General features: G+C 44.0%; 1 protein-coding gene across 3 annotated transcripts in view; it reads right to left on the bottom strand.

Moving 5' to 3' along the window:
* Positions 1–3,751: 3,751 nt before the first annotated feature.
* MVB12B (multivesicular body subunit 12B) overlaps positions 3,752–26,066 on the bottom strand; it is a 95,427-nt gene continuing 73,112 nt past the window's right edge. For 2 of the 3 annotated variants that reach the window (XM_060757404.2, XM_060757402.2), the window contains exons 8-10: positions 25,199–25,254; positions 17,770–17,829; positions 3,752–9,881 (exon numbers count right to left, since the gene is read on the bottom strand). In XM_060757404.2, the coding sequence (XP_060613387.1) occupies positions 9,795–9,881; positions 17,770–17,829; positions 25,199–25,254 (203 nt within the window). In that variant the 3' untranslated portion in view covers positions 3,752–9,794. The remainder of the gene's footprint in view (positions 9,882–17,769; positions 17,830–25,198; positions 25,255–26,066) is intronic. The other variant, XR_010910330.1, reaches the window with a different exon arrangement.

Here is a 26,066-nt window from a genome sequence, read left to right as displayed (position 1 = left end):
TTAACTTGTTGTCCACGAGGACTCCAAGATCTTTTTCACACGTACTGCTCTCAAGCCAGGCATCGTCCCCCATTTTGTATATTTGCATTTCGTTTTTCCTGCCAAAGTGGAGTATCTTGCATTTGTCCCTGTTGAACTTCATTTTCTTAGTTTTGGCCCATCTCTCTAATGTGTCAAGATCGTTTTGGATCCTGCTCCTGTCGTCTGGAGTATTGGCTATCCCTCCCAATTTGGTGTCGTCTGCAAACTTGATGATCATGCCTTCTAGCCCTTCATCTAAGTCATTAATAAAGATGTTGAACAGGACCGGGCCCAGTTCAAAGCAGATATCCTGAATTTTATATGGCAGTGGTGTATTGAAGGGGCCTCAGAATAATGCCACCTTCTAGATGGCATTGGACTACAGATCCCACTATGGATGGTGCGGCTGAGAGATGTAGGTTCACATCAAGACTTTGTAGTGTTCACCACTTTAAGTCTCCTTTGGGAGAGAAGGAGTAGGACAGAAATGTTGTTGTTGTTGTTATTGCTGCTATAAGTCTCCTTTGGGAGAGAAGGAGTAGGACAGAAATGTTGTTGTTGTTGTTATTGCTGCTATAAGTCTCCTTTGGGAGAGAAGGAGTAGGACAGAAATGTTGTTGTTATTGCTGCTATAAGTCTCCTTTGGGAGAGAAGGAGTAGGACAGAAATGTTGTTGTTGTTGTTGTTGTTGTTGTTGCTGCTGCTGCTGCTTTAAGTCTCCTTTGGGTGAGAAGGAGTAGGAGAGAAATGTTGTTGTTGCTGTCGCTTTAAATCTCCTTTGGGAGAGAAGGAGTAGGAGAGAAATGTTGTTCTGTTGTTGTTGTTATTGCAGCTTTAAGTCTCCTTTGGGAGAGAAGGAGTAGGCTTTGGGAGAGAAGGAGTAGAACAGAAATGTTGTTGTTGTTTGTTGTTGTTGTTGCCGCTTTAAGTCTCCTTTGGGAGAGAAGGAGCAGGATAGAAATGTTGTTGTTATTGTTGTTATTGCCGCTTTAAGTCTCCTTTGGGAGAGAAGGAGTAGGATGGAAATGTTGTTGTTGTTGCTGCTGCTGCTTTAAATTTCCTTTGGGAGAGAAGGAGTAGGATAGAAATGTTGTTGTTGCTGTTGCCGCTTTAAATCTCTTTTGGGAGAGAAGGGGTAGGATAGAAATGTTGTTATTGTCGCTTTAAGTCTCCTTTGGGAGAGAAGGAGTAGGAAGAAATGTTGTTGTTGTTGTTGCTGCTGCTTTAAGTCTCCTTTGGGAGAGAAAGAGTAGGACAGAAATGTTGTTGTTGCTGCCGCTTTAAGTCTCTTTTGGGAGAGAAGGAGTAGGACAGAAATGTTGTTATTGCCGATTTAAGTCTCCTTTGGGAGAGAAGGAGTAGGATAGAAATGTTGTTGTTGTTATTGTAGCTTTAAGTCTCCTTTGGGAGAGAAGGAGTAGGATAGAAATGTTGTTGTTGTTATTGTCGCTTTAAGTCTCCTTTGGGAGAGAAGGAGTAGGATGGAAATGTTGTTGTTATTGTCGCTTTAAGTCTCCTTTGGGAGAGAAGGAGTAGGACAGAAATGTTGTTGTTATTGTTGTTATTTCCGCTTTAAGTCTCCTTTGGGAGAGAAGGAGTAGGACAGAAATGTTGTTGTTATTGTTGCTGCTGCTTCTGCTTCTTTGGGAGAGGAGCAGGATAGAAATGTTGTTGTTGTTGCTATTGCTGCTTTAAGTCTCCTTTGGGAGAGAAGTAGTAGAACAGAAATGTTGTTGTTGTTGTTGTTATTGCCACTTTAAGTCTCTTTTGGGAGAGAAGGAGCAGGACAGAAATGTTGTAGTGGTTCTAGCGACTTTGCATCTACTTTGGGAGTAAAGGAGTGAGATATACAGTAAATACTACCACTATTATTACTAATTATTATTCTATCCACTTTGAGACTCCTTTGGGATAGAAATAATAATATTTATTCATTCATTTAGGCGATCCCCCGTTGTCCGAGTATGATGGTCTTCCAAGTGTAGTGTTTTGGTGGTGGATATATAGGTGACTGTAGAGCCCTATTCTTCACTCGCATGTTTTTCCACAATGAGGGCATCGGTTTTCAGGTGGAAGGCAGTCCTGGTCAGGGTTGGCTTGATGTGCCTTTCTCTTGGCACATTTTTCTCTTGCGGCCTGCCTTCACGTCTCTTCTAATTCTGCAGCATGGCTGGTCACAGCTGACTTCCAGTTAGAGCGCTCAAGGGCCAGGGCTTCCCAGTTCTTGGTGTCTTTGCCACAGTTTTTAAGGTTTGTTTTAAGCCCATCTTTCCTTATCCACCAACATTCCGTTTTCTGTTCTTGAGTTAAGAGTAGAGTAACTGCTTTAGGAGATAGTGACTGGGTATTTGGACAATGTGGCAGTGTTAATAACGGAGGACTATTGCTTCAGTGCTGGTGGTCTTTGCTTCTTCCAGCACATTGACATTTCTCCACCTGTCTTCCCAAGAGATTTGCAGGATTTTCCGGAGGCAGCGCTGATGGAATCGTTCCAGGAATTGCATGTGACGTCTGTAGACAGTCCGTGTTTCGCAGGTGAATAGCAGGGTTGGGAGGACAATCACTTTATAAACAAGCACCTTGATCTCCCTACGGATGTCCCGGTCCTCAAACACTCTCTGCTTCATTCAGAAAAATGCTGCACTCGCAGAGCTCAGGAGATATTATATTTCAGTGTCAATGTTGACTTTTGTGGAGAGATGGCTGCCAAGGTACAGGAAATGATCAACATTTTCTAATGTTATACCATTAAGCTGTATTTCTGGAACTGCAGAGGGATTGGCTGGTGACTGCTGGAAGAGCACTTTGGTTTTGTCTATATTCAATGACAGACCGAACTTCTTGTATGCTTCTGCGAAGGTGTTTAGAGTGGCTTGTCGGTCTTCTTCTGAATGCGCACTGTGCTGGCATGGCTGTGCCAGGAGATTTGAATTTCTTTTCTTGCACTGTTAGTTTGCATGAATCCATTTGGGCCATGAATTTTGCAATTGGGTAGCTTCCCCCAGGTTGCAGTCATAGGGCCAACCTATCAATCATCATTAGAGCCTTTAGATCCACCTCTTTCCCCAGGTTTTGGAGGGAAAGGGGGACATTCAGTTCAGTCTCACAGTTTGAAGCCTTACAGTAGGATGTGTGGGCTTCTCTCTACCCCACCTGTAAAAAGCTTCGCTTCTTACTGCTTTGCCGGGGCCAAAGATATAGATCTACAGCCAGCTTTTGCTGGGAAAAAAGGAAAACCTCTACAGTTTTGCTGGAGAGTAAAGTTACAGTTCCACAGCCTTCGTGGAGAAACTAAAAGGACACCAGCTTGGCAGATCTGCAGCAACCATTGCCTGGTAAGGGACCACTTGGGCTATCCATCACACAGCTTGGAGCTGGGAGTTGGGGCCTCACGCCAGCAGGGTTAAGAAAGATTACCCAAGGAGGTGTCGGAAGGTTTCCCTAAAGAAGATAGGACACTCCGGTGGGAAGCTTCCCATCCACAAGATGAAGTATCATAACAATGAAGATGGAAAATAAGGTTGGGGCAATAACACATCCCTGTTTGACACCTGATTCCACCTTCAATGGGTCACTTTGGGAGCCAAGACCGTTGCCATCATGACATCGTGGTGGAGTTGCAGGATGGAGGAATAATCATAATATTAACAGTAGTAGTAATTTTAAGCAATAGTGCACAAAACAAAAGTCATGTCAATAGAGAAAAAACAAAACAAAAGCACAAATGAAAGAGGTTAAAACTTTTAGTTTATTTAACAAATTATATTAAGAATACGACTAACTCCTCAGACACAAACTTCCCTTTGGAAAATACAAGGAAGGCCATCTAAAATAAATACGAAAGATTAATATTAATAGGATGAATGATCGAGTTAAATCCACGTTGAATGTTTCATCACAAGGAAAATGCATAGCATCTTTTTTTTAAAAAAATGCACACGCACACACAAACGCACAAACACAACACAACCGAAGATTCTCACTAAAGCACTGGATATATATTTTTTTTTTTGGCCTGTATGATCGGATGGCTCAAGACAGGTCCTTTTATGCGTACGTTTCACATTATGTCAATCTGATGTGGTTTTGAACCGCTGGCAAAATGCACCCAACGAGTGGGAAGGCAAAGAGGCACTGCCGAGTATAAAATGGTTGACTTCTGCTGAAATTGACATTTTATCAACTGGAAATTAATTGTTTTTGTCATCTTTGAGGGACATAATGTGATGGAAAAATCTGTAACCACTGAAGCAGACAGTGAAGTTGTTAGGAGTTGGATTAAGGAATTTGAAATATCCGGATACAATCTCCTCTCTCAGTCATGAAACTCACTCACTCACTCTCAGTCTGGCCTACCTCGTTCGGCTGTTGTGAGGATAAGGTGGGAATTAGGAGGAAATCCATCCAAGCTTGAGATCGTTGGAGGGAGGGAGGAGATCATTAACCCATCATAATCAATGACTAACGCATTTTTTCTGATTGAAATCAATCTGAAGCCTGAAATACCACCTTCAGCCACTAGGTGTCAGACATTCCCTAACCAGAAATTTGAAATCGACCTGAAGCCTGAAATATCATCTTCAGCCACTAGGTGTCAGACATTCCCTAACCAGATATTTGAAATCGACCTGAAGCCTGAAATATCATCTTCAGCCACTAGGTGTCAGAAATTCCCTAACTAGAAAATTGAAATCAATCCGAAGCTTGAAATAACACCTTCAGCCACAAGATGTCAGACATTCCCTAACCAGGAAATTGAAATCAATCTGGAGCTTGAAATACCAGCCTCAGCCACTAGGTGTCAGACATTCCCTAACCAGAAAATTGAAATCAATCTGAAGCTTGAAATACCAGCTTCAGCCACTAGATGTCAGACATTCCCTAACCAGAAAATTGAAATCAATCTGAAGCCTGAAATACCACCTTCAACCACTAGGTGTCAGACATTCCCTAACCAGGAAATTGAAATCAATCTGAAGCTTGAAATACCAGCCTCAGCCACTAGGTGTCAGACATTCCCTAACCAGAAAATTGAAATCAATCTGAAGCCTGAAATACCACCTTCAACCACTAGGTGTCAGACATTCCCTAACCAGGAAATTGAAATCAATCTGAAGCTTGAAATACCAGCCTCAGCCACTAGGTGTCAGACATTCCCTAACCAGAAAATTGAAATCAATCCGAAGCTTAAAAATATTACCTTCAGCCACTAGATGTCAGACATTACCTAACCAGGAAATTGAAATCAATCTGAAGCTTGAAATACCACCTTCAGTCACTAGATGTCAGACATTCCCTAACCAGGATATTGAAATCAATCCGAAGCTTGAAATACCACCTTCAGCCACTAGGTGTCAGACATTCCCTAACCAGGAAATTGAAATCAATCTGAAGCTTGAAATACCACCTTCAACCACTAGGTGTCAGACATTCCCTAACCAGAAAATTGAAATCAATCTGAAGCCTGAAATTTCACCTTCAGACACTAGGTGTCAGACATTCCCTAACAAGGAAATTGAAATCAAGCTTGAAATACTACCTTCAGCCACTAGATGTCAGACATTCCCTAACCAGAAAATTGAAATCATTCTGAAGCTTGAAATACCACCTTCAGCCACTAGGTGTCAGACATCCCCTAACAAGGAAATTGAAATTAATCTGAAGCTTGAAATACTACCTTCGGCCACTAGGTGTCAGACATTCCCTAACCAGAAAATTGAAATCAATTTGAAGCCTGAAATACCACCTTCAGCCACTAGGTGTCAGACATCCCCTAACCAGAAAATTGAAATCAATCCAAAGCTTGAAATATTACCTTCGGCCACTAGATGTCAGACATTCCCTACCAGCAAATTGAAATCAATCTGAAGCTTGAAATATTACCTTCAGCCACTAGATGTCAGACATTCCCTAACAAGGAAATTTAAATCAAGCTTGAAATACCACCTTCAGCCACTAGATGTCAGACATTCCCTAACCAGAAAATTGAAATCAATCTGAAGCTTGTAATACCTCCTTCAGTCACTAGGTGTCAGACATTCCCTAGCCAGAAAATTGAAATCAATCTGAAGCTTGAAATACCACCTTCAGCCACTAGATGTCAGACATTCCCTAACCAGCAGAGAACCTTAAATTCTTCAAACAATGAGAGAAAGAAGATGGACAGGATTTCTAGTTCCCAAGAAGGAGGGTTGGGAGAAAGTGAGGCATTATCTCAGTTTACAAAAAACCCCAGCATTTTCATGTGATACTATACTCCTGATCCTAGCAAATGTTCCGGGCTGACTGTATTGTTCTTTCTGACTCGTGTTTGCTCATGTCTTGGGGTGGAATACACACTTCTCTGCACACACACACACACACACATACACATACATATACATAAACACATCTTTCCAAACTAATTCCTAAATACCTCTCTGGCATGCTACTTTTCTATCTGCAGGGTTTGCTTGTTCGTTGACGGGGCCTACTGACTTGTTCAATGAGCTCAGCCAACCTTGGAAGGTTGATGGGTTCTACAAACATGTGCCAATAGTCTTTTCGCATTCAGAGAGCAGTGTGCAAATGTTCACGGCACATGCGCACTTGCATTACAACGTGACAAAGGCCACTTCAGTTTTCGTCTACTAGTTCCTGGTTGACCTTGCTATTGTTTACCTAGGTTGGTCCTCAAGCATTTCCTACCCAATCTTTTCCATTTGAGATGCCAAGGATGAAAGCTGAGACCTTCTCTAGGCAAACCTATCATCTTCCCATTAGTACTGAACCAGAAGTATGGAGAAGGTAGCCACCATTTCTCCTAGGATACTCCCAAGTCAGTATTGATCCTGGAACAGGACTGTATGAAGAAGACTCCAAACCATTCATGAACATCAACCATTTGAAAGTTGCCCTAGCAAAGAATAAATTGACTGGATTTTGTTGCATATCCACGCCAATAGTTTCCCTTTCCGGGGAAAAGATAGTATTTTAAAATGGGGGAAGGGAAAACAACACTCTGGAAGGTACAAAACAGGCCCTTTGCTCTTGCGATGAGTTAACCACCAAGCGAGAGGCCTAGATCAGGCACGGGCAAACTTTCTAACTTGGGTGCTCAGTCATGGAAGGAAGGAAGGAAGGAAGGAAGGAAGGAAGGAAGGAAGGAAGGAAGGGAGGGAGGGAGGGAGGGAGGGAAGGAGGGAAGGATGAAAGGAAGAGAGAAGGAAGGAAGGAAAAACAGGAGGAAAGGAAGGATGGAAGGAGAAAAAGGGAGAGAGGGAAGGAGGGAAGAAAGAGAGAAGGAAGGATGAAAGGGAGGAAGGGAAGGATGGAAGGAGAAAGAGGGAGAAAGGAAGAGAGGGAAAGGGAAGGAAAGAGAGAAGGAAAGAAGGATGAAAGGGTGGAAGGAGAAAGAGGGAGATAGGGAAAGAAGAAGGAAAGAGGAAATGAAGGATGGAAGGATGGCAGGAGAAAGTGGGAGAGAGGTAAGGAGGGAGAAAAGAGAGAAGGAAGGAAGGATGAAAGGGTGGAAGGCAAGGATGGAAAGACAAAGAGGGAGAGAAGGAAGGAGGGAGGAAAGAGGAAATGAAGGAAGGAAGGATGGAAGGAGAAAGGGGGAGAGAGGGAAGGAGGGAGGAAAGAGGAAATGAAGGAAGGAAGGATGGAAGGAGAAAGGGGGAGAGAGGGAAGGAGGGAGAAAAGAGAGAAGGAAGGAAGGGTGAAAGGGAAGGATGGAAAGCGAAAGAGGGAGAGAGGGAAGGAGGGAGGAAAGAGGGAAGGAAGGAAAAACAAAGTGAAGGAAGGATGAAAGAGTGGAAGGGAAGGAAGGGAAGGATAAAAGAAAAAAGAGAAGGAAGGGATAAAGAGAATGACTGAATGAAGAGAAGGATAAAGAAAAGAGAGAAGGAAGGCAAAACAAAAGGGAAGGAAGAAGAAAGAGGGAGAGAAGGAGGAAAGAGAGAAGGAAGGAAGGGCTAAAAGGTGGAAGGGAAGGATGAAAGGAGAAAGAGGGAGGAAAGAAGGAAAGATAGAGAGAAGGAAGAAAAGACAAAGGGGTGGAAGAAAAGGATGGAAGGAGAAAGAGGGAAGGAGGGAGGAAAGAGGGAAGGAAAGAAAGAAAAAGGGAAGGAAGGAAGGGAAGGAAGGAAAAAGAGAAGGGAGAAAGGGAGGAAGAGATGAATGGAAGGAAAGAAAGGCTAAAGGAGAGAGAGAGAAGGATGGAAAAAGAAAAAGGAAGGAAGGATGAAGAGAGGAGGGCCAGAGAAAAGAGCCCTGGGCCTGGGTTTGCTCATACTTGACCTAGATGAACTTGGCAGCCCCAAACAATCCACCAAAGTAGCTATCTTGTATTTTAAAATAACGACAGTGGTTGCCTTTTAATACAGTTAGAAACCATCAGTATTTACAGGTTACACAGTTGAACCTCTGTTTGTGGGTTTTGGAGGAGAATAGGGGTAAAGAACATCATGTCCCTCTTAGCTGTCACTTTTTGCTGTAAAGAACACATCCACCGCTGAAATGGCACAAGAGATCACACAGAGGCTTTCAGGGTGCAAAAAATATAACACAGGTGTCAGTAACAGAATGTCACAAAAGCATGCGTTTGGGTCTCAGAAGAACCATCAGATGCACCCACCACAAAAACATGCTGGAGCATGAAGCTTGACGTTGTTGGCGAACCTTCGAACCGGAACCAATCTTGTGGAGATGAGAAGTTTCAAGAAGGCTTCTGGAGGCACGTGTGGTGGTTGGTTTTGTCATAAGTCACCAAATTGGGTGGAGAGGAGGACCCAAGAGCCATGTACATTGGGCTGTTGTTGTTGTTTTCTTCTGATTGGTCACCATGTTCAAGTATTTCTGGGATTGGAAAGGACATTGAGATATATTGTCCGGTATATGGTCGTTGGGTCGGTTTGGATTGCAGAAAAGCACCACCAAATGTATCCTCTGCTTCCAGGTCATCATCTGGGTCAATTCCTGGGTCGCATCTCCCCAAAAATGGTCATGGAAACAAGAGGGTGAGATTTGGATCTGATTACTCTGCATGGGGGATTGGGAACACAGACCAAGGCGAGTGTCATGAGCCCAAACAGACCGTGAAAGGTCTTGGGTGTATCACAACTGTTGATTGTGTGGTTTTGTTGGCAGAGAAGGCAAAAATGTATGTTTGTTCTTTTCCTCTCCTAGTCAACGGCAAGCGGTGGGCATCCCAAGGCAGAGCTGGTCAACTGAATGGCCAAGAGAGTCTTGTTTATTTTGGTTCAATCCGGATCAAATACCAACCTAGACAGGTATATATAGAGTTCGGGGCACGTGATATGAAGTTCTTGGATGCCAAGTTATCTGGTGGATTGGCAGGTCATACCTCAAAGTCTACATGAATTTAGTTACGGTGAGGAAACAATTCCAGAGAAGCTCAAGGCAGCTGATGAAAAGAGATGGATGCGTAATTGGTCCATCTTGGTGTAGATTAATTTAAGTAGGACGAGAAAGTGTTTCCAGAAGCAGTCCATGGATCAAAGCGTAAGGACAGTCCGGTCAACATCTCCAAAACAACCACAGGTACGTTTAAAAAAAAAACACAAGAAAAAAATCGATCCAGTTATATGTTTACAAAATGTCAGAGTTAGAGGTGGGGAGGGGAAATGTGTCCCTTTTGCTGGTAGGAGATCCAGTAACACTGTTTGAATCAAGGGCCAGGGGACCAGGGAGAAGGTTTCGTGCTGGGGAGGAGAATCAATTCCCCTCTCAGTAGTATGTGTGCGCTTCGTCTCCCAAGCGGGCAGAGGAGCTCAGGATTGTGGGAGCTGTTGGCACCGGGTTGGGCTCGGTGGGAGGCGAGCGGCAGCGCTTTGCTCTGTCCTGAAGCTGTAGTCATACTGAAAGTGGGAGGGTGTGGACAAAGAGAGAAAGAGAAAGACATTAGTTGGAGCAGGTTCATAAGTGATGGCCCAGTGGCACAGCCAGAAGTACACAGAGTTTGAGGATGGACAAAATATTGGCTCTCAGCTTTAGAAACATATTTTTTCGAACCACAATTTCCAGATTTCTTGGAGATTTGGTTCAAAAAAGCTACCATAAGTCAATCTCATGTCTAAGTCAATATCGTGTCTAAGTCAATCTCATGTCTAAGTCAACCTCATGTCTAAGTCAACCTCAACTCTAAGTCAACCTCATGTCTAAGTCAACCTCACATCTAAGTCAACTTCATGTCTAAGTCAACCTCATGTCTAAGTCAACCTCAACTCTAAGTCAACCTCATGTCTAAGTCAACCTCACATCTAAGTCAACCTCACATATAAGTCAACCTCATATCTAAGTCAACCTCACGTCTAAATCAACCTCATGTCTAAATCAATGTCATGTCTAAGTCAATCTCGTGTTTAAGTCAACCTCATGTCTAAGTCAACCTCATGTCTAAGTCAACCTCATGTCTAAATCAACTGGACATGTAAGTCAACCTCACATGTAAGTCAATCTCATGTCTAAGTCAACCTTATGTCTAAGTCAATCTCAAGTCTAAGTCAACCTCACGTCTAAATCAACTTCATGTCTAAGTCAACCTCATGTCTAAGTCAACATCACGTCTAAGTCAATCTCATGTCTAAATCAATGCCATGTCTAAGTCAACCTCGTGTTTAAGTCAACATTATGTCTAAGTCAACCTCACGTCTAAGTCAACCTCATGTCTAAATCAACTTCACATGTAAGTCAACCTTACATGTAAGTCAACCTCATTTGTAAGCCAATCTCATGTCTAAGTCAATCTCACGTCTAAGTCAACCTCACATCTAAATAGTCTAAATCAACTTCATGTCTTAAGTCAACCTCACGTTTAAGTCAATGCCATGTCTAAGTCAACGTCATGCCTAAATCAATGCCATGTCTGAGTCAACTTCATCTCTAAGTCAACCTCAAGCATAAATCAACCTCACGTCTCAGTCACCTCACATCTAAGTCAACCTCATGTCTACATCAATGTCATGTCTAAGTCATCCTCGTGTTTAAAAACAGGGGTGAGACAACCTGAAGTGAAAGAAATCTATCCCTTGGAAGGGAAATACACTCCTGAGAGAGTTATTATCAGGGAAAAGGTGTCTCTACTGACGAATATTGACCAATCCTTGTTTCCACAACAAGCCAATTGTTTTCAAAATCCAATGATCTCTGGGAGACAAAGTGAGGCAAAACCACTTGCGCACAAATTCAACTTAAGGACAAACCTACAGAACCTATCTTGTTCGTAGGACTGACTGTATCAGTCACCTTCTTGTATAAGTCCACCTCTTCTATAAGTTGACATATATAAATCGACCTCTTCTCTAAATCGACCTCATGTATAATAAGTTGACGACATGTATAAGTCGATCTCCGGATCAGAGATTTCTCTCCAGGTCCCTGAGTGCGGCCAGTATGGGATGAAAGAAGGAAAATCAACTTTTTGACTGCCATGAACGCAACAGTCAAAAAGCTGGTATCAAATATATAGGGTCATACCGCCACCCTGTGGCCAAATTGAAAGAGTACCACACAAACATTTATGGAGATTGCTATGCTAGTGGGTTCGCATTGTTGAGTGGGGAACTGAATCTGTTCTCCAGAGTTGTTGCACAATGCTCCAGCTAGCATACTACAATGTCTAGAAATAGGCGTCCGATCCCCACTCATAAAAGCAAATGTGGAGTTGACAGTTCATATCAATGAAAGGAAGTTCATCATACACATGTGCTGGGCCCTAGACATTACTAGGGATAGATAAATATTAGCTATAATTTTATTCATGTTTTTCACGTTCATGAGGGTCTTATGCTCCAAAACCCAACGCATGTACTTATTTACTTACTTAGGCGATCCCTCATAGTCTGAGCATGATGGTCCTCCAAGTATAGTGTTTTGGTGGTGGGTCCATAGGTGGCTGTGGAGCCCTATTCTTGATCCACGTGTTATCCTGCAATGAGGACATCAGTTTCCAGGTGGAAGGCAGTCCCAATCAGGGTTGGATTCACACACCTCCTTCCTCTTGGCACGTTTCTCCCTTTCGCCCTCCATTCATCCCTCTTTGAATTCCACAGCACTGCTGGTCACAACTGACCTCCAGTTGGAGCGCTCAAGGGCCAGTTCTTGGTGTCTACGCTACAGTTTTTAAGGTTGGCTTTAAACCCATTTTAAATCTTAAAGAAGTGAGAGGGATCCTCTCACCTCTGCAGGAGTCTACCATGTACCATGCATCTGTGGACAAGTCTACATAGGGACCACCAAACGCAGCAGCATTGCCCAAACATGAATCAAGGAACATGAAAGGCACTGCAGACTACTTCAACCAGAGAAGTCAGCCATAGCAGAGCACCTGATGAACCAACCTGGACACAGCATATTATTCGAGAACACAGGAATGCTGGACCACTCTCACAACCACCATGTCAGACAACACAGAGAAGCCATTGAAATCCACAAGCATCTGGACAATTTCAACAGAAAGGAGGAAACCATGAAAATGAACAAAATCTGGCTACCTGTATTTAAAAAACTCTAAAATTACAACAGCACAACAACAGAGAGGAAACAAACAAGGACATCTAATCACCTCTCAACAAAAGTTTGCTCCAGGCACTGTCAGGCCATTATATGCTAATCAAGGTGATCAGTTGAAACATTCATACCTAGCTCCAACAGACAAGAGTCCTTTGTCCCACTCTGGTCATTCCACAGATATATAAACCCTTCTTCCTAGTTCCAACAGACCTCACTACCTCTGAGGATGCTTGCCATAGATGCAGGCGAAACGTCAGGAGAGAATGCCTCTAGACCATGGCCATATAGCCCAAAAAAACCTACAACAACCCATTTTAAATCTATTTTTCTGTCCACCAACATTATGTTTCCCGTTCTTGAGTTGAGAGTAGAGTAACTGCTTTGGGAGACAGTGATTGGGCATTTGGACAAGGTGGCTAGTCTGGCAGAGTTGATGGCCTAGGAGCATTGCTTCAATGCTGGTGGTCTATGCTTCTTCTAGCACACTGACATTTGTCCGCCTGTCTTCCCAAGAGATTTGCAGGATTTTTGGAGGCAACGCTGATGGAATTGTTCCAGGAGTTGAGTGTGACATCTGCAGACAGTCCACATTTAGCAGGCGTACAACAGGGTTGGGAGAAGAATAGCTTTATAAACAAGCACCTTGGTCTTCCTACAGATGCCCCAGTCTTCAAACACTCTCTGCTTCATTTGGAAGAATGCTGCACTCGCAAAGCTCAGGCGGTGTTGTATTTCAGTGTCAATGTTGACTTTTGTGGAATGGTGCTTCCAAGGTAGCAGAAATGCTCAACATTTTCTAGTGTTACACAATTAAGTTGTATTTCTGGCATTGGAGAGGTATGACCCTATATATTATTATCAATATTATATGTGTATACAATCTAATATATGATGTATTCTGGGGCTGTTTCTTCTGGGTGCAATGCACATTCCTAGCACTAGATGGCATTATATTGTGTTGTTCATTCGTTCAGTCGTCTCCGACTCTTCGTGACCTCGTGGACCAGCCCACGCCAGAGCTCCCTGTCGGCCGTCACCACCCCCAGCTCCTTCAAGGTCAGTCCAGTCACTTCAAGGATGCCATCCATCCATCTTGCCCTTGGTCGGCCCCTCTTCCTTTTGCCTTCCACTTTCCCCAGCATAATTGTCTTCTCTAGGCTTTGCTGTCTCCTCATGATGTGGCCAAAGTACTTCAACTTTGTCTCTAGTCTCTTTCCCTCCAATGAGCAGTCGGGCTTTATTTCCTGGAGGATGGACTGGTTGGATCTTCTCGCAGTCCAAGGCACTCTCAGCACTTTCCTCCAGCACCACAGCTCAAAAGCATCGATCTTCCTTCGCTCAGCCTTCCCGAAGGTCCAGCTCTCACATCCGTAGGTTACTACAGGGAATACCATGGCTTTGACTAGGCGGATCTTTGTTGCCAGTCTGATGTCTCTACTCTTTACTATTTTATCGAGACTGGACATTGCTCTCCTCCCAAGAAGGAAGCGTCTTCTGATTTCCTGGCTACAGTCTGCATCTGCAGTAATCTTTGCACCTAGGAATACAAAGTCTGTCACGGCCTCCACATTTTCTCCCTCTATTTTCCAGTTGTCAATCATTCTTGTTGCCATAATCTTGGTTTTTTTGACATTCAGCTGCAACCCGGCTTTTGCGCTTTCTTCTTTCACCTTGATTAGAAGGCTCCTCAGCTCCTCCTCGCTTTCGGCCATCAGAGTGGTGTCATCTGCATATCTGAGGTTGTTCATGTTTCTTCCAGCAATTTTCACCCCAGCTTTGCATTCATCCAGCCCCGCACATCCTCGCATGATGTGTTCTGCATACAAGTTAAAAAGGTTGGGTGAGAGGATGCAGCCTTGCCGTACGCCTTTCCCAATCTTGAACCAGTCTGTTGTTCCATGGTCAGTTCTGTTGTTCCGTGGTCAGGCATTATATTACTTTATAATATTATTATCAATATTGGATGTGTATACAATATAACATATGTTGTATTCTGGAACTCTTTCTTCCAGGTGTAATACACATTCCTTCCACTAGATGGCATTATATTACAATATAATATTATTATCAATATTTTATGTGTATAAAGTATAATACAGGGTTAGTCAAAATGCATAGGCCATCTGGGTGCAATCCACATTCCTACTACTAGATGCCAGCGTATTACATTATAACATTATTATCAATATTATATGTATACAGTATGTTATATGATGTATTCAGGGGCTTGTAATCCACATATCTACTACTAGATGGCATTATATTATACTATTTATTTATTATCAATATTATATGTGTATACAATATAATATATGATATATTTTGGGGCTTTTTTATGGGTGGAATCCACATTCCTACCACTAGATGGCATTATATTACAGTATAATATTATTAATCGATATTATATGTGTATACAATATAATATATGATGTATTCTGGAGCTTTTTCTTCGGTGTGCAATCCTCATTCCTACCACTAGATGGCAGTATATTACATTATAACATTATTACATTATAACATTATTATCAATATTATATGTGTATACAATTGAATAAATGGTGTATTCTGGGGCTTCTTTTCAGAGTGCAATCCACACTCCTTCCACTAGATGGCACTGCAGGACTGCAAAACAAAACAATTATCTCCACTTTCTCGCCCTATTTATGACTACCAACACCTAGTTATTGTTAAAGTTAGGAGCTAGGGAAAATTACGAAGCAGTTAGAATGGTAAGTAACTAAGAAACGGGCTTTCCGTTGCGGCAAAATTTAAAGAAACCCTCTGCTTTGCAGGAAAGGTGTATAGCGAGCGATTGGCTCATCTCCTATAGTTTAAAATCAATGAATAAATAAATAAATGGTAGCAAGTCCATTTCGAAAAAGCTTGGAAAGAATCTCGTAATGGCGATAAGCCTCCACCACATCGAGCGGGCATCGAGACGTCAGCTCAAACTGTTTACTAATTAACACTTTTTAAAAACGACACGCATTAGCTATGCGTGGGTAAGAGCAATTATAATCAAGACGAATTTCTCCAGTCATTTGGGAAAGGAGGCCAAATACGTGGTTTTTTCGAGGGGGGGACGACACACAAATAGGGAAGAATTAAAATCCTCTACCCTAGAGAGAGAATATACCCTGAAATCCTGCCAATTAGCAAATATGTTCGTTTAAAGACCATTACATGCGACTGCACCCTGGAGGCTGCATCGTGAAAAAAAGGAGAAGCAAGAAAACGCAGCGGAACGTCGGAACAAAAATGGTGTTCCTCCTTCGAGGCCTTTTTTTACGGACTTGATAAGGCTCTCGTTGGCACATCGTATCCGCCAAAAACGGGATTTTTTGGGGACACAATTGGGAATTTCGCAACTGACAGTAAAGTGGTGAATTTTGAAATATTCATGAAAGTCTAAAATGGCAGATCTTTTAATTTTTTAAATATGTTTTAATGTTTTTCTTGAGTGAATGAATGGCATACAAAATATAAAAAAAAGAAAACTAGAGATAATTAATAACACTTAATATAGGTTTGCCATTCCCCCAAACTTGGCAGCGACCTCTCCACAAAAGTCAACATGGATCAGGGCCCCAACGAAAGCCGGGATATGTACTTCCCCCGAATGTACATGTTTAATATGTACAAAATAATGTTTGGAGGAATCTTCTTCTTCTTAGGTGATCCCTCTTAGTTCGAGTAGGATTGTCATCCAAAATTGGTGCACTGGTGGTGGGCCCTTAGGTGACTGTGGAGCCCTGTTCTTGATCTGCATCTTCTCCCGCAGTGAGGGCATTGGTTTCCAGGTGGAAGGCGGTTCCAGTTGAGGTTGGCACCTTCCCCTTGGCATGTTTCTCTCTTTCACCCTCCATTCGTGCCTCTTCAAATTCTACAGCACTGCTGGTCACAGCTGACCTCCAGCTAGAGTGCTCAAGGGCCAGGGCTTCCCAGCTCTCAGTGTCTATGCCAGAGTTTTAAAGGTTGGCTTTGACTCAATCTTTAAATCTCTTTTCCTGCCCACCAACATTCCGTTTTCCATTCTTGAGTTCGGAGTAGAGCAACTGCTTTGGGAGACGGTGGTCGGGCATCCGGACAACGTGGCCAGTCCAGCGGAGTTGATGGCGGAGGACCATTGCTTCAATGTTGCTGGTCTTTGCTTCTTCCAGCACACTGACATATGTCCGCTTGTCTTCCCAGGATTATTTGGAGGAAACACTGATGGAATCGTTCCAGGAGTTGCATGTGATGTCTGTAGATAGTCCACGCCTCGCAGGCATATAGCAGGGTTGGGAGGACAATAGCTCTATAAACAAGCACCTTGGTATCCCTACGGATGTCCTGGTTCTCAAACAGCTCTGCTTCATTCGGAAAAACGCTGCGCTCGCAGAGCTCAGGCGGTGTTGTGTTTCGGTGTCGATGTTGACTTTGGTGGTGAGGTGGCTGCCAAGGGAGCGGAAATGATCATCATTTTTTAACGTTACACCATTAAGATGCATCACTGGCATTGGAGAGGGGTTGGCTGGTGACTGCAGGAACAGAACCTTGGTTTTTTCAATGTTCAATGACACGCCGAGCTTCTCGTATGCTTCTGCAAAGGTGTTTAGAGTGGCTTGTAGATTTTCTTCTGAATGCGCACAGACAACGTTGTCATCAGCATACTGGAGTTCTGTAACTGATGTTGTTCCACTGCGCTTTGGGCCGATCTATGTATGCTTCTGCCAACATAGCAGCCCAAAAATATGTACATGTGAGTAGATTAGTAGGTACCACTCCGGTGGGAAGGTAACGGCACTCCATGAAGTCATGCTGGCCACATGACCTTGGAGGTTTCTAGGAACAACGCCAGCTCTTCAGCTTGGAAATGGAGATGAGTACCAACCCCTAGAGTTGGACACGATTGGACTTAATGTCTGGGGAAAACCTTTACCTTTACTTATGACCTGTAGATCTATGCATGGAGGATGTTTACAAAAATTACATGTTGCCCCTTTGAAACTGAAGCATCCTGGCTTTGTGGTATCTCCTTCTATTATGTCGTTTTCCTGGCCTCAGAGACTGAATGTCAGTTGGGGAAAAATGATGAAAAGAGATCACAGAACACTTTTTGTATTCCTTCATAGCTGTTGCAGAAGGTAATGTTTCTGGTGATAGGATATGGTATAGAATTTCAGGCAAAGATGGAACTCTTCGGATACAAAAATCCATATGGGGAGAATACAACACCTTTGCAACACAACTTACCTCCTTTTCGATTTCTGCCAAGGATTTAATTGTGATCCCTAGGAGATCGACCGGCTTCACCTAGGAGGAAAGGTCCACATTGGTCAATGGGAAAATGGGCTTCAGGAAAGAAGAACTTGCTGGTTTAGCTACCTAAGGACATCTATTTCAGAAATACAAACTTAAAGAAAACAATTTTACACAATATTACACATAAGAAGCATACTGGCATGGCTCAACGCAATGGCATCCTTATAGGAGCTGTGGTGGTGCAATGGGTTAAACCCTTGTGCTGCTGAACTGCTGACCTGAAGGTCGGCTGAACTGCTGACCTGAGACGGGGTGAGCTCCCATCTATCAGCTCCAGCTCCTGCCAACCTAGCAGTTCAAAAACATGCAAATGTGAGTAGATACCAGCTGCGCCTGTAGCTGGTATCTGATTTGGCCATGGTGATCCATGCTCTTGTTACACCCCGACTAGACTACTGCAATGCACTCTACATGGGGCTGCCTTTGAAGACTACTCAGAAACTTCAATTAGTTCAACGGTCAGCAGCCAGGCTGCTCATATCAGAGTGTCATACAGGGAGCATACAACTCCTCTGTTAGGCCAGCTCCACTGGCTACCGATCAGCTTCTGAGCACAGTTCAAAGTAATGATCTTAGCCCTAAACAGTTCTGGCCCAGACATCCTGACAGAACGTATCTCCTGGTACGAACCATCATGACACTTAAGATCATCTGGAGAGGACCTGCTCTCGACCCTACCAACATCACAAACGGGATTGGTGGGGACGAGGCACAGGGCCTTCTCATCAGTGGCCACTCGTCTGTGGAACGCTCTCCCCAGTGACATTAGAATGGCCACCTCCCTCTTGTCCTTTAGAAGGAAAATCAAGACCAAGCATTCAATTAGTGAGCAGCAAGAAAAGAAGATTTTAACACTTATCATAATGATCTGACCCGGACTGGATTTTAGACTCTGATTTTAATAGGCATGTGTTAATCAGGAAATTCCATCTGAACATGAGGAAGAACTTCCTGACTGTGAGAGCCGTTCAACAGTGGAACTCTCTGCCCCAGAGTGTGGTGGAGGCTCCTTCTTTGGAAGCTTTTAAACAGAGGCTGGATGGCCATCTGTCAGGGGTGATTTGAATGCAATATTCCTGCTTCTTGGCAGAATGGGGTTGGACTGGATGGCCCATGAGGTCTCTTCCAACTCTTTGATTCTATGAATCTAATTGTTTTAATATTTTAAATATTTTAATGTATTGTTGATTGTTTTATTATGATGACACCGTATGGTGTTTGTGAGGCCGCCCTGAGTCCCCCCTTGGGGGTGAGAAGGGCGGGGTATAAATATAGGAAATAAATAAAAAAATAGGTACTGCTTTCACAGGAAAATGGAAAAAGACGCTCCAAACAATCTTGTCGGCCACTCAACCAGGAGATGACAATGTAGGCTCCTCAGCTTGAAAGTGGAGAAAAGTGCCTCCCCAGAGCCAGAGATGAAAACTGCCTCCGGAAGCCGGAAATGAAAGGAGAAGCCTCTGCCTTTGTTTGTTTGTGTGTGTGTGTGTGTCATTGTATATGATTGTAAAGGCACTGAATGTTTGACTATGTATGTAAATGCTGTAATCTGCTCTGAGTCCCCAAGAGGAGAAGGGAGGAATATAAACAAAGTGCATTATTATTATTTGAAACACAAAAAGATGAGTCCACAGCAAACAAGATCACTCTGCTGGCTGTTGTATTGGATCTCACGTCGGACGCTTCCCAAGTGTCTAGGACTGTGTGATGTATCAGCGAATAATACCTGCAGATCCCAGTAAGGTGGCCTTCTGCAGCTGGCAGATGGTAATCTTGTCAGCGCCGATTGTGTTTAAGTGCAGGCCAAGGTCTTGAGACATTGCACCCAGTGTGTCGAGAACCATTGGGACCACCTTGACAGGCTTGTGCCAAAGTCTTTGCAGTTCGATCTTTAAATACTCATAGCGTGTCAGCTTTTCCATTTGTTTCTCTGCAATCCTGCTGTCACCTGGGATTGCAACATCAACAATCCATACTTTGTTTTTAAATACAATTGTGAGGTCAGGAGTATTGTGCTCCAAAACTCTGTCTGAATTCGGAAGTCCCAGAATAGCTTGACGTGTTCATTTTCTGTAACTTTTTCCGTCTTGTGATCCCACCAGTTCTTTGTCGCAGGCAGATGGTCTTTGTGGCACAAGTTCCAATGAATCATCTGAGCAATGGTGTTGTGCCTCTGCTTGTAGTCTGTCTGCGTGATCTTCTTGCAGCAGCGGACGATGTGATCTATTGTTTCATCTGCTTCCTTGCAGAGTCTACATTTGGGATCTGTCGTCAACTTTTCAATTCTGGTTTTGATAGCATTGGTTGTAATGGCTTGTCCTTGGGCTGCCAGGATCAGGCCCTCCGTCTCCTTTTTCAAAGTTATTATTATTATCGAAGGCTTTCATGGCCGGAATCACTGGGTTGTTGTAGGTTTTTTCGGGCTATATGGCCATGTTCTAGAGGCATTTTCTCCTGACGTTTCACTTGCATCTATGGCAAGCATCCTCAGAGGTTGTGAGGTCTGTTGGAAGTAGGAAAATGGGTTTATATATCTGTGGAATGACCAGAGTGGGACAAAGGACTCTTGTCTGCTGGAGCTAGGTGTGAATGTTTCAACTTATTGTCGAAGGCTTTCATGGCCGGAATCACTGGGTTGTTGTAGGTTTTTTCGGGCTATATGGCCATGTTCTAGAGGCATTTTCTCCTGACGTTTCGCCTGCATCTATGGCAAGCATCCTCAGAGGTTGTGAGGTCTGTTGGAACTGGGCAAATGGGTTTATATATCTGTGGAATGACCAGGGAGGGACAAAGAACTCTTGTCTGATGGAGCTAGGAGTGAATGTTTCAACTGGCTACCTTGATTAGCATTACTAAAATTACAACAGCACAACAACAGAGAGGAAACAAACAAGGAAACTAACCACCTCTCAACAAAAGTTTGCTCCAGGCACTGTCAGGCCATTATATGCTAATCAAGATGGTCAGTTGAAACATTCACACCTAGCTCCAGCAGACAAGAGTCCTTTGTCCCTCCCTGGTCATTCCACAGATATATAAACCCATTTTCCTAGTTCCAACAGACCTCACTACCTCTGAGGATGCTTGCCATAGATGCAGGCGAAACATCAGGAGAGAATGCCTCTAGACCATGGCCATATAGCCCGAAAAAACCTATAACAATCCAGTGATTCCGGGCATGAAAGCCTTCGACAATACATTATTCCACAGATATATAAACCCTTTTTCCTAGTTCCAACAGACCTCACTACCTCTGAGGATGCTTGCCATAGATGCAGGCAAAACGTCAGGAGAGAATGACTCTATAACATGGCCATATAGCCTGAAAAAACCTACAACAACCCAGTTATTATTATTATTTCAAAGTTATTATTATTATTATCCTGGAGATCATAGTTTGACTATGTTTTTTTGCTTTCTCTGCTTAAAGGTGCTGGTGCCTCTCCAAACTACAACTTCTAGGATTCCGGAGCCTTTAGCCATGGCAGGTCAAGTAGTGTCAACTGCATTACGTCTATAGTGCAGATACATCCCAAAAGACTACCGGCAAATGGCTAGCAACGGATAAGAAGCACATCGAGACAAACTCTCCTTGAGAAGGTGAATCCCAGGGTTCTTACGTCGGCAAGAGCATTTTAAGACTCTTAGGGGGGATTAGGAGGGCCGTAATCTCCCCTGGTATTCGGCCAAGCTGATGTGGAATTCTCTCCAGACACCCCAGGATGTCTGGCGATTTTCAGCGAATGCTATGACCAAGGAAAATCATTGTTGGTTCCCTGAAATCTTTGGGCCCTAACCCAATTGATATTGACAATACTGACAAGCTGGAATGTGTCCAGAGGAGGGCGACGCAAATGATTAAGGGTCTGGAGAACAAGCCCTATGAGGAGCGGCTTAAGGAGCTGGGCATGTTTAGCCTGAAGAAGAGAAGGCTGAGAGGAGACATGATAGCCATGTATAAATATGTGAGAGGAAGCCACAGGGAGGAGGGAGCAAGCTTGTTTTCTGCTTCCCTGGAGACTAGGACGCAATGGAGCAATGACTTCAAACTACAAGAAAGGAGATTCCATTTGAACATGAGGAATCTACTGGCCTTACTGGTCGGTCCACTCAAGCACCGAGTGGACCGACCAGTAAGGCCAGTAGATTCTCCAGCTGGAGTTCTTTGGTCTTCCAAACTGTTTACCCTCCAAAATTCCTCAAAGCTTTAGGGTTGCTTCCCTGGAAATCTTTGGATGCTCTTAAGACTGTTCTCCCCGGAAAGTCTTAAAGGTTGAAGCTTTTGTACAGGAGAAGCTTGAACACGTCCTCTAAATTAGCTTTCCTTGCTGAGACTAACTAAAAATGGCTCCCTTCCCTTCCCAATTGCCCTGAACAAGGGGCGGAACCAAAACCTAATGATGATGGACAGGTAAGTTGCGCTACCACTGCAACCAAAGGAAGCCACCTTTCTGCAGAATCCCTGAAACCTTGGACTACAAGCAAACATTTAATACAAAGCAAATAAAGTTGGAGCTCCTGGTACAGCCATACTAGCACAGCCAAGATGAAGTATTTTGGCCACATCATGAGAAGACAGGAAAGCTTAGAGAAGACAATGATGCTGGGGAAAATGGAAGGAAAAAGGAAGAGGGGCCGACCAAGGGCAAGATGGATGAAGTGACTGGCTTGACCTTGAAGGAGCTGGGGGTGGTGACGGCCGACAGGGAGCTCTGGTGTGGGCTGGTCCATGAGGTCATGAAGAGTTGGAAGCGACTAAACGAATGAACAACAACCGGTACAATCCAGTGGACGTTGATCATAAAGTCATGCTGGAAGAGGTAGACATTCCTAGAGAGGAATTTTATAATTTGCAGTTTTTCGCTTTCACAGGGGTCAAGTAGCACTGACCCCTATGAAGGTGGAAGGATTGTGGCGCAGCTGGCTGAGTGTCAGCAGCATTAAGATCACTCTGACCAAAAGGTCCTGAGTTCGAAGCCAGCCTGGGTTAGAGTGGGTTTCCAACCAATTGTGTGTAGCCTGTTGTCGACCTTTGCAACCCAAAAGACAGTTGCATCTGTCAAGTAGGGCTCAATTCAAGGTGCTGGTGTTGGCCTATAAAGCCTTAAACGGTTCCGGCCCAAGATACCGCATTTCTACCTACGAGCCCACCAGGACTTTGAGATCTTCTGGGGAGGCCCTGCTCTCGATCCCGCCAGCTTCACAAGCGCGGCTGGCGGGGATGAGAGAGAGGGCCTTCTTGGTGGTGGCTCCTCGGCTGTGGAACACCCTTCCCGTGGACATCAGACTGACCCCTTCTCTAATAATATTCCGCAGGAAATTAAAGACTTGGTTGTTTAAGAAGGCGTTCGAACAAGAAGTGCAATGATTGGTAATGACTATAGGAACGGAGTAACGGAATACGATATTGGATTGTGGTTTGGACGATGAGACGACGCGGAATGGTTTTTGTAGTAATGATGTTGTTGTTTTTGTATAATGCTGTGAATTGTTTTATTGTGCTTGGAATTTTGCTGCTTCTGTGTTGTACACCGCTGTGAGTCGCCCTCGGGCTGAGAACAGCGGTATATAAATAAAGTAAATAAATAATAAAAATAAAATAAGGTACCACCTTAAAAGTGTGGGGAGGCTAAATTAACTGATTTATGAGGCCATAAAGAAGACTCCAGCAAAGCATTCCAGCGGGGAAGTATGCGGGGAATGCGGAAGTGCTTCATCAGCGTCGCAGATGGACGATGAAAGCGACAGAAAGTTAAATAGCCTCTGTGTATGTCTGTACATGTTTGTATGTCAAAAATTGGCATTGAATGATTGCCATATATGCGTACACTGTAATCCGCCCTGAGTCCCCTGCGGGGTGAGAAGGGCGGAATATAAAAGCTGTAAATAATCAATCAATCAATCAATCAATCAATCAATCAATCAGGATGGCTGTGTTCCAAAGTAAGAAAAGAATATCTGAAATACAAAACACTTCTGGTCCCAAGCATGGAAGATGACTATGGTGGTGGTGGACCTAGCAAAGTTGAAGCCCCTCCAAGGTCACTTCCTTCTCGGGATGAGCCGTGCCAGCCTTCCAACTGCCGCTGCCCTTTCCTGGCACAGATGCCCCTCTCAAGCCAGGCTGGGACAGCGAAGGCAGCGGAGGAGCAAAGATTGAAGAGGTTTTCCTCCAGGCCGCGCTCCTGCCGCCCGGACTCCAGCCGCGGTCCATCTGCTGCCTCATTAGGACATAACGACCTCTCAACTTCCTAGAGCGGAATTGGTAAACAGGGCTGGTGCAATCTCCCTCTCCGCGGCAGCTGGAGGATGGCCAGCATCGCCATGGCAACAAGGGGGGGCATGTTGAGCCTCCAAGTTACTTTTATACTCCTAGCAGAAAAAAGTACAATTTTGCAGTGGCTTCGAGAAATCGGGGAGAAGCAAAAATAAATGCTCTGCTGTTTTCTGGTGCATTTACACAGCCAAATCAATGCAGATTGACAACACCTTCCATTGGCTGTCTGATCTGGCTACGGTCGTCCACACTCTGGTTACATCCCGAATAGTTTACTGCAATGCACGCTATGTAGGGCTGCCTTTGAAGATGGTTTGGAAACTTCAGTTAGTCCAACGGGCGGCAGCCAGATTACTAACTGGAGCGACATACAGGGAGCATACCACCCCCCTTGTTATGTCAGCTGCACTGGCTGCCGGTCCACTTCCGAGCCCAATTCAAAGTACTGGTTTTGACCTATAAAGCTCTATACGCTTCTGGCCCAACTTACTTGTCCGAACGCAATCTACTAGCCTTACTGGTAAATCCACTCAGCGTTCGAGACGCAATTCGACCCGGTAGCGAAGCCCACATCAGTAAGAATTAGATTACAGTCAGCCTGGGAGAAGTTAAAAGGGGGATTTTCCTTTAAAGCAAAGAATTAGTTACTGAAGACAGTTGCCTGTCCTTCGTGGACAAGATTAGGAAGCCACCAGTTGCATAAAAGCCTGGAAGCATTTGTTTAACTTTATTGAAGACAAGAGAAGTTTCTGTTTGATTGTTCATTAATAAAGGACTTTGTTATACTTCACAAGCCATCTAAAGACCATTTGTGGTGGAAAATCCTTGAGAACTTCTCTTCGGGGACCCCTGGCTTCCCACTGGGCTCAAGTTGCATGTCCTATTTTAAAGGCAATTCTTTACAGGCCCAGCGCATGACAGAACACCTGCCCGCTTTGGCAGAGAAAGCCCAAGCTCTTGTAACACTACGACACTCATCCACATACCAAATACACCCTCCCGCCCTTTTGAATTTCTCCCAAAGTAGAACTAACGAAGAAAGGAAAACAGTCCGAGAAAACCAAGGAACTGGAGGAAACTCACCCCTTCGGAAGCACAGGCGAACTTCTCCGAGATCATAAAAGGCACGCCTTCCATGGCTAGAAACAAAAGGCAAAAGAAAAGGGTGAGACGTGGTGGTTTCACATACTTATTAAACCCTTATTACACACTTATTTCACCCAATATACATTGGCCCGTAACAACAGCTTGAATACCACATATACTCATGTATAAGACCAAGCCATTCCAGATGTTGCTTACACATATTCCTTATTTACTTCTTGTACTGTGTTACATTACTAGGCAAAAGCTTAGCTCCATAACCATGTCTTTCTTCTCTTTCTAAAGGCCAGGAGGGAGGGCACTGATGTAATCTCACTGGGGAGAGAGTTGCAGAGTCGGGGAGCCACCATTGAAAAGGCCCTACCTCTCGTTCCCACCAACCGCACTTGTGGAGCAGGTGGGAGCGAGAGTAGGGCCTCCCCAGAAGATCTTAACCTTTGGGCCTGTGAAAGAGTCTGTAGATAGGATGTGTTTTCTGAATGCCCAACGGGACGCCGGGGGTGCCTCGGCTGAGAGGCCTTTCGGATTTCCCCACACAAAGTTCCTTTAAAGACTTAGAAAGTTCAACAAAGTGAAAGAGTCTGTAGATAGGACGTGTTTTCTGAATGCCCAACGGGACGCCGGGGGTGCCTCGGCTGAGAGGCCTTTCGGATTTCCCCACACAAAGTTCCTTTAAAGACTTAGTTCAACAAAGTGAAAGAGTCTGTAGATAGGACGTGTTTTCTGAATGCCCAACGGGACGCCGGGGGTGCCTCGGCTGAGAGGCCTTTCGGATTTCCCCACACAAAGTTCCTTTAAAGACTTAGTTCAACAAAGTGAAAGAGTCTGTAGATAGGACGTGTTTTCT

This window comes from Anolis sagrei, chromosome 11 (assembly GCF_037176765.1).
Source record: "Anolis sagrei isolate rAnoSag1 chromosome 11, rAnoSag1.mat, whole genome shotgun sequence".
Classification (NCBI taxonomy): Eukaryota; Metazoa; Chordata; class Lepidosauria; order Squamata; family Dactyloidae; genus Anolis; species Anolis sagrei.
Note: the sequence above shows the minus strand (reverse complement) of the source record. Positions and strands in the feature narration are given on the sequence as shown.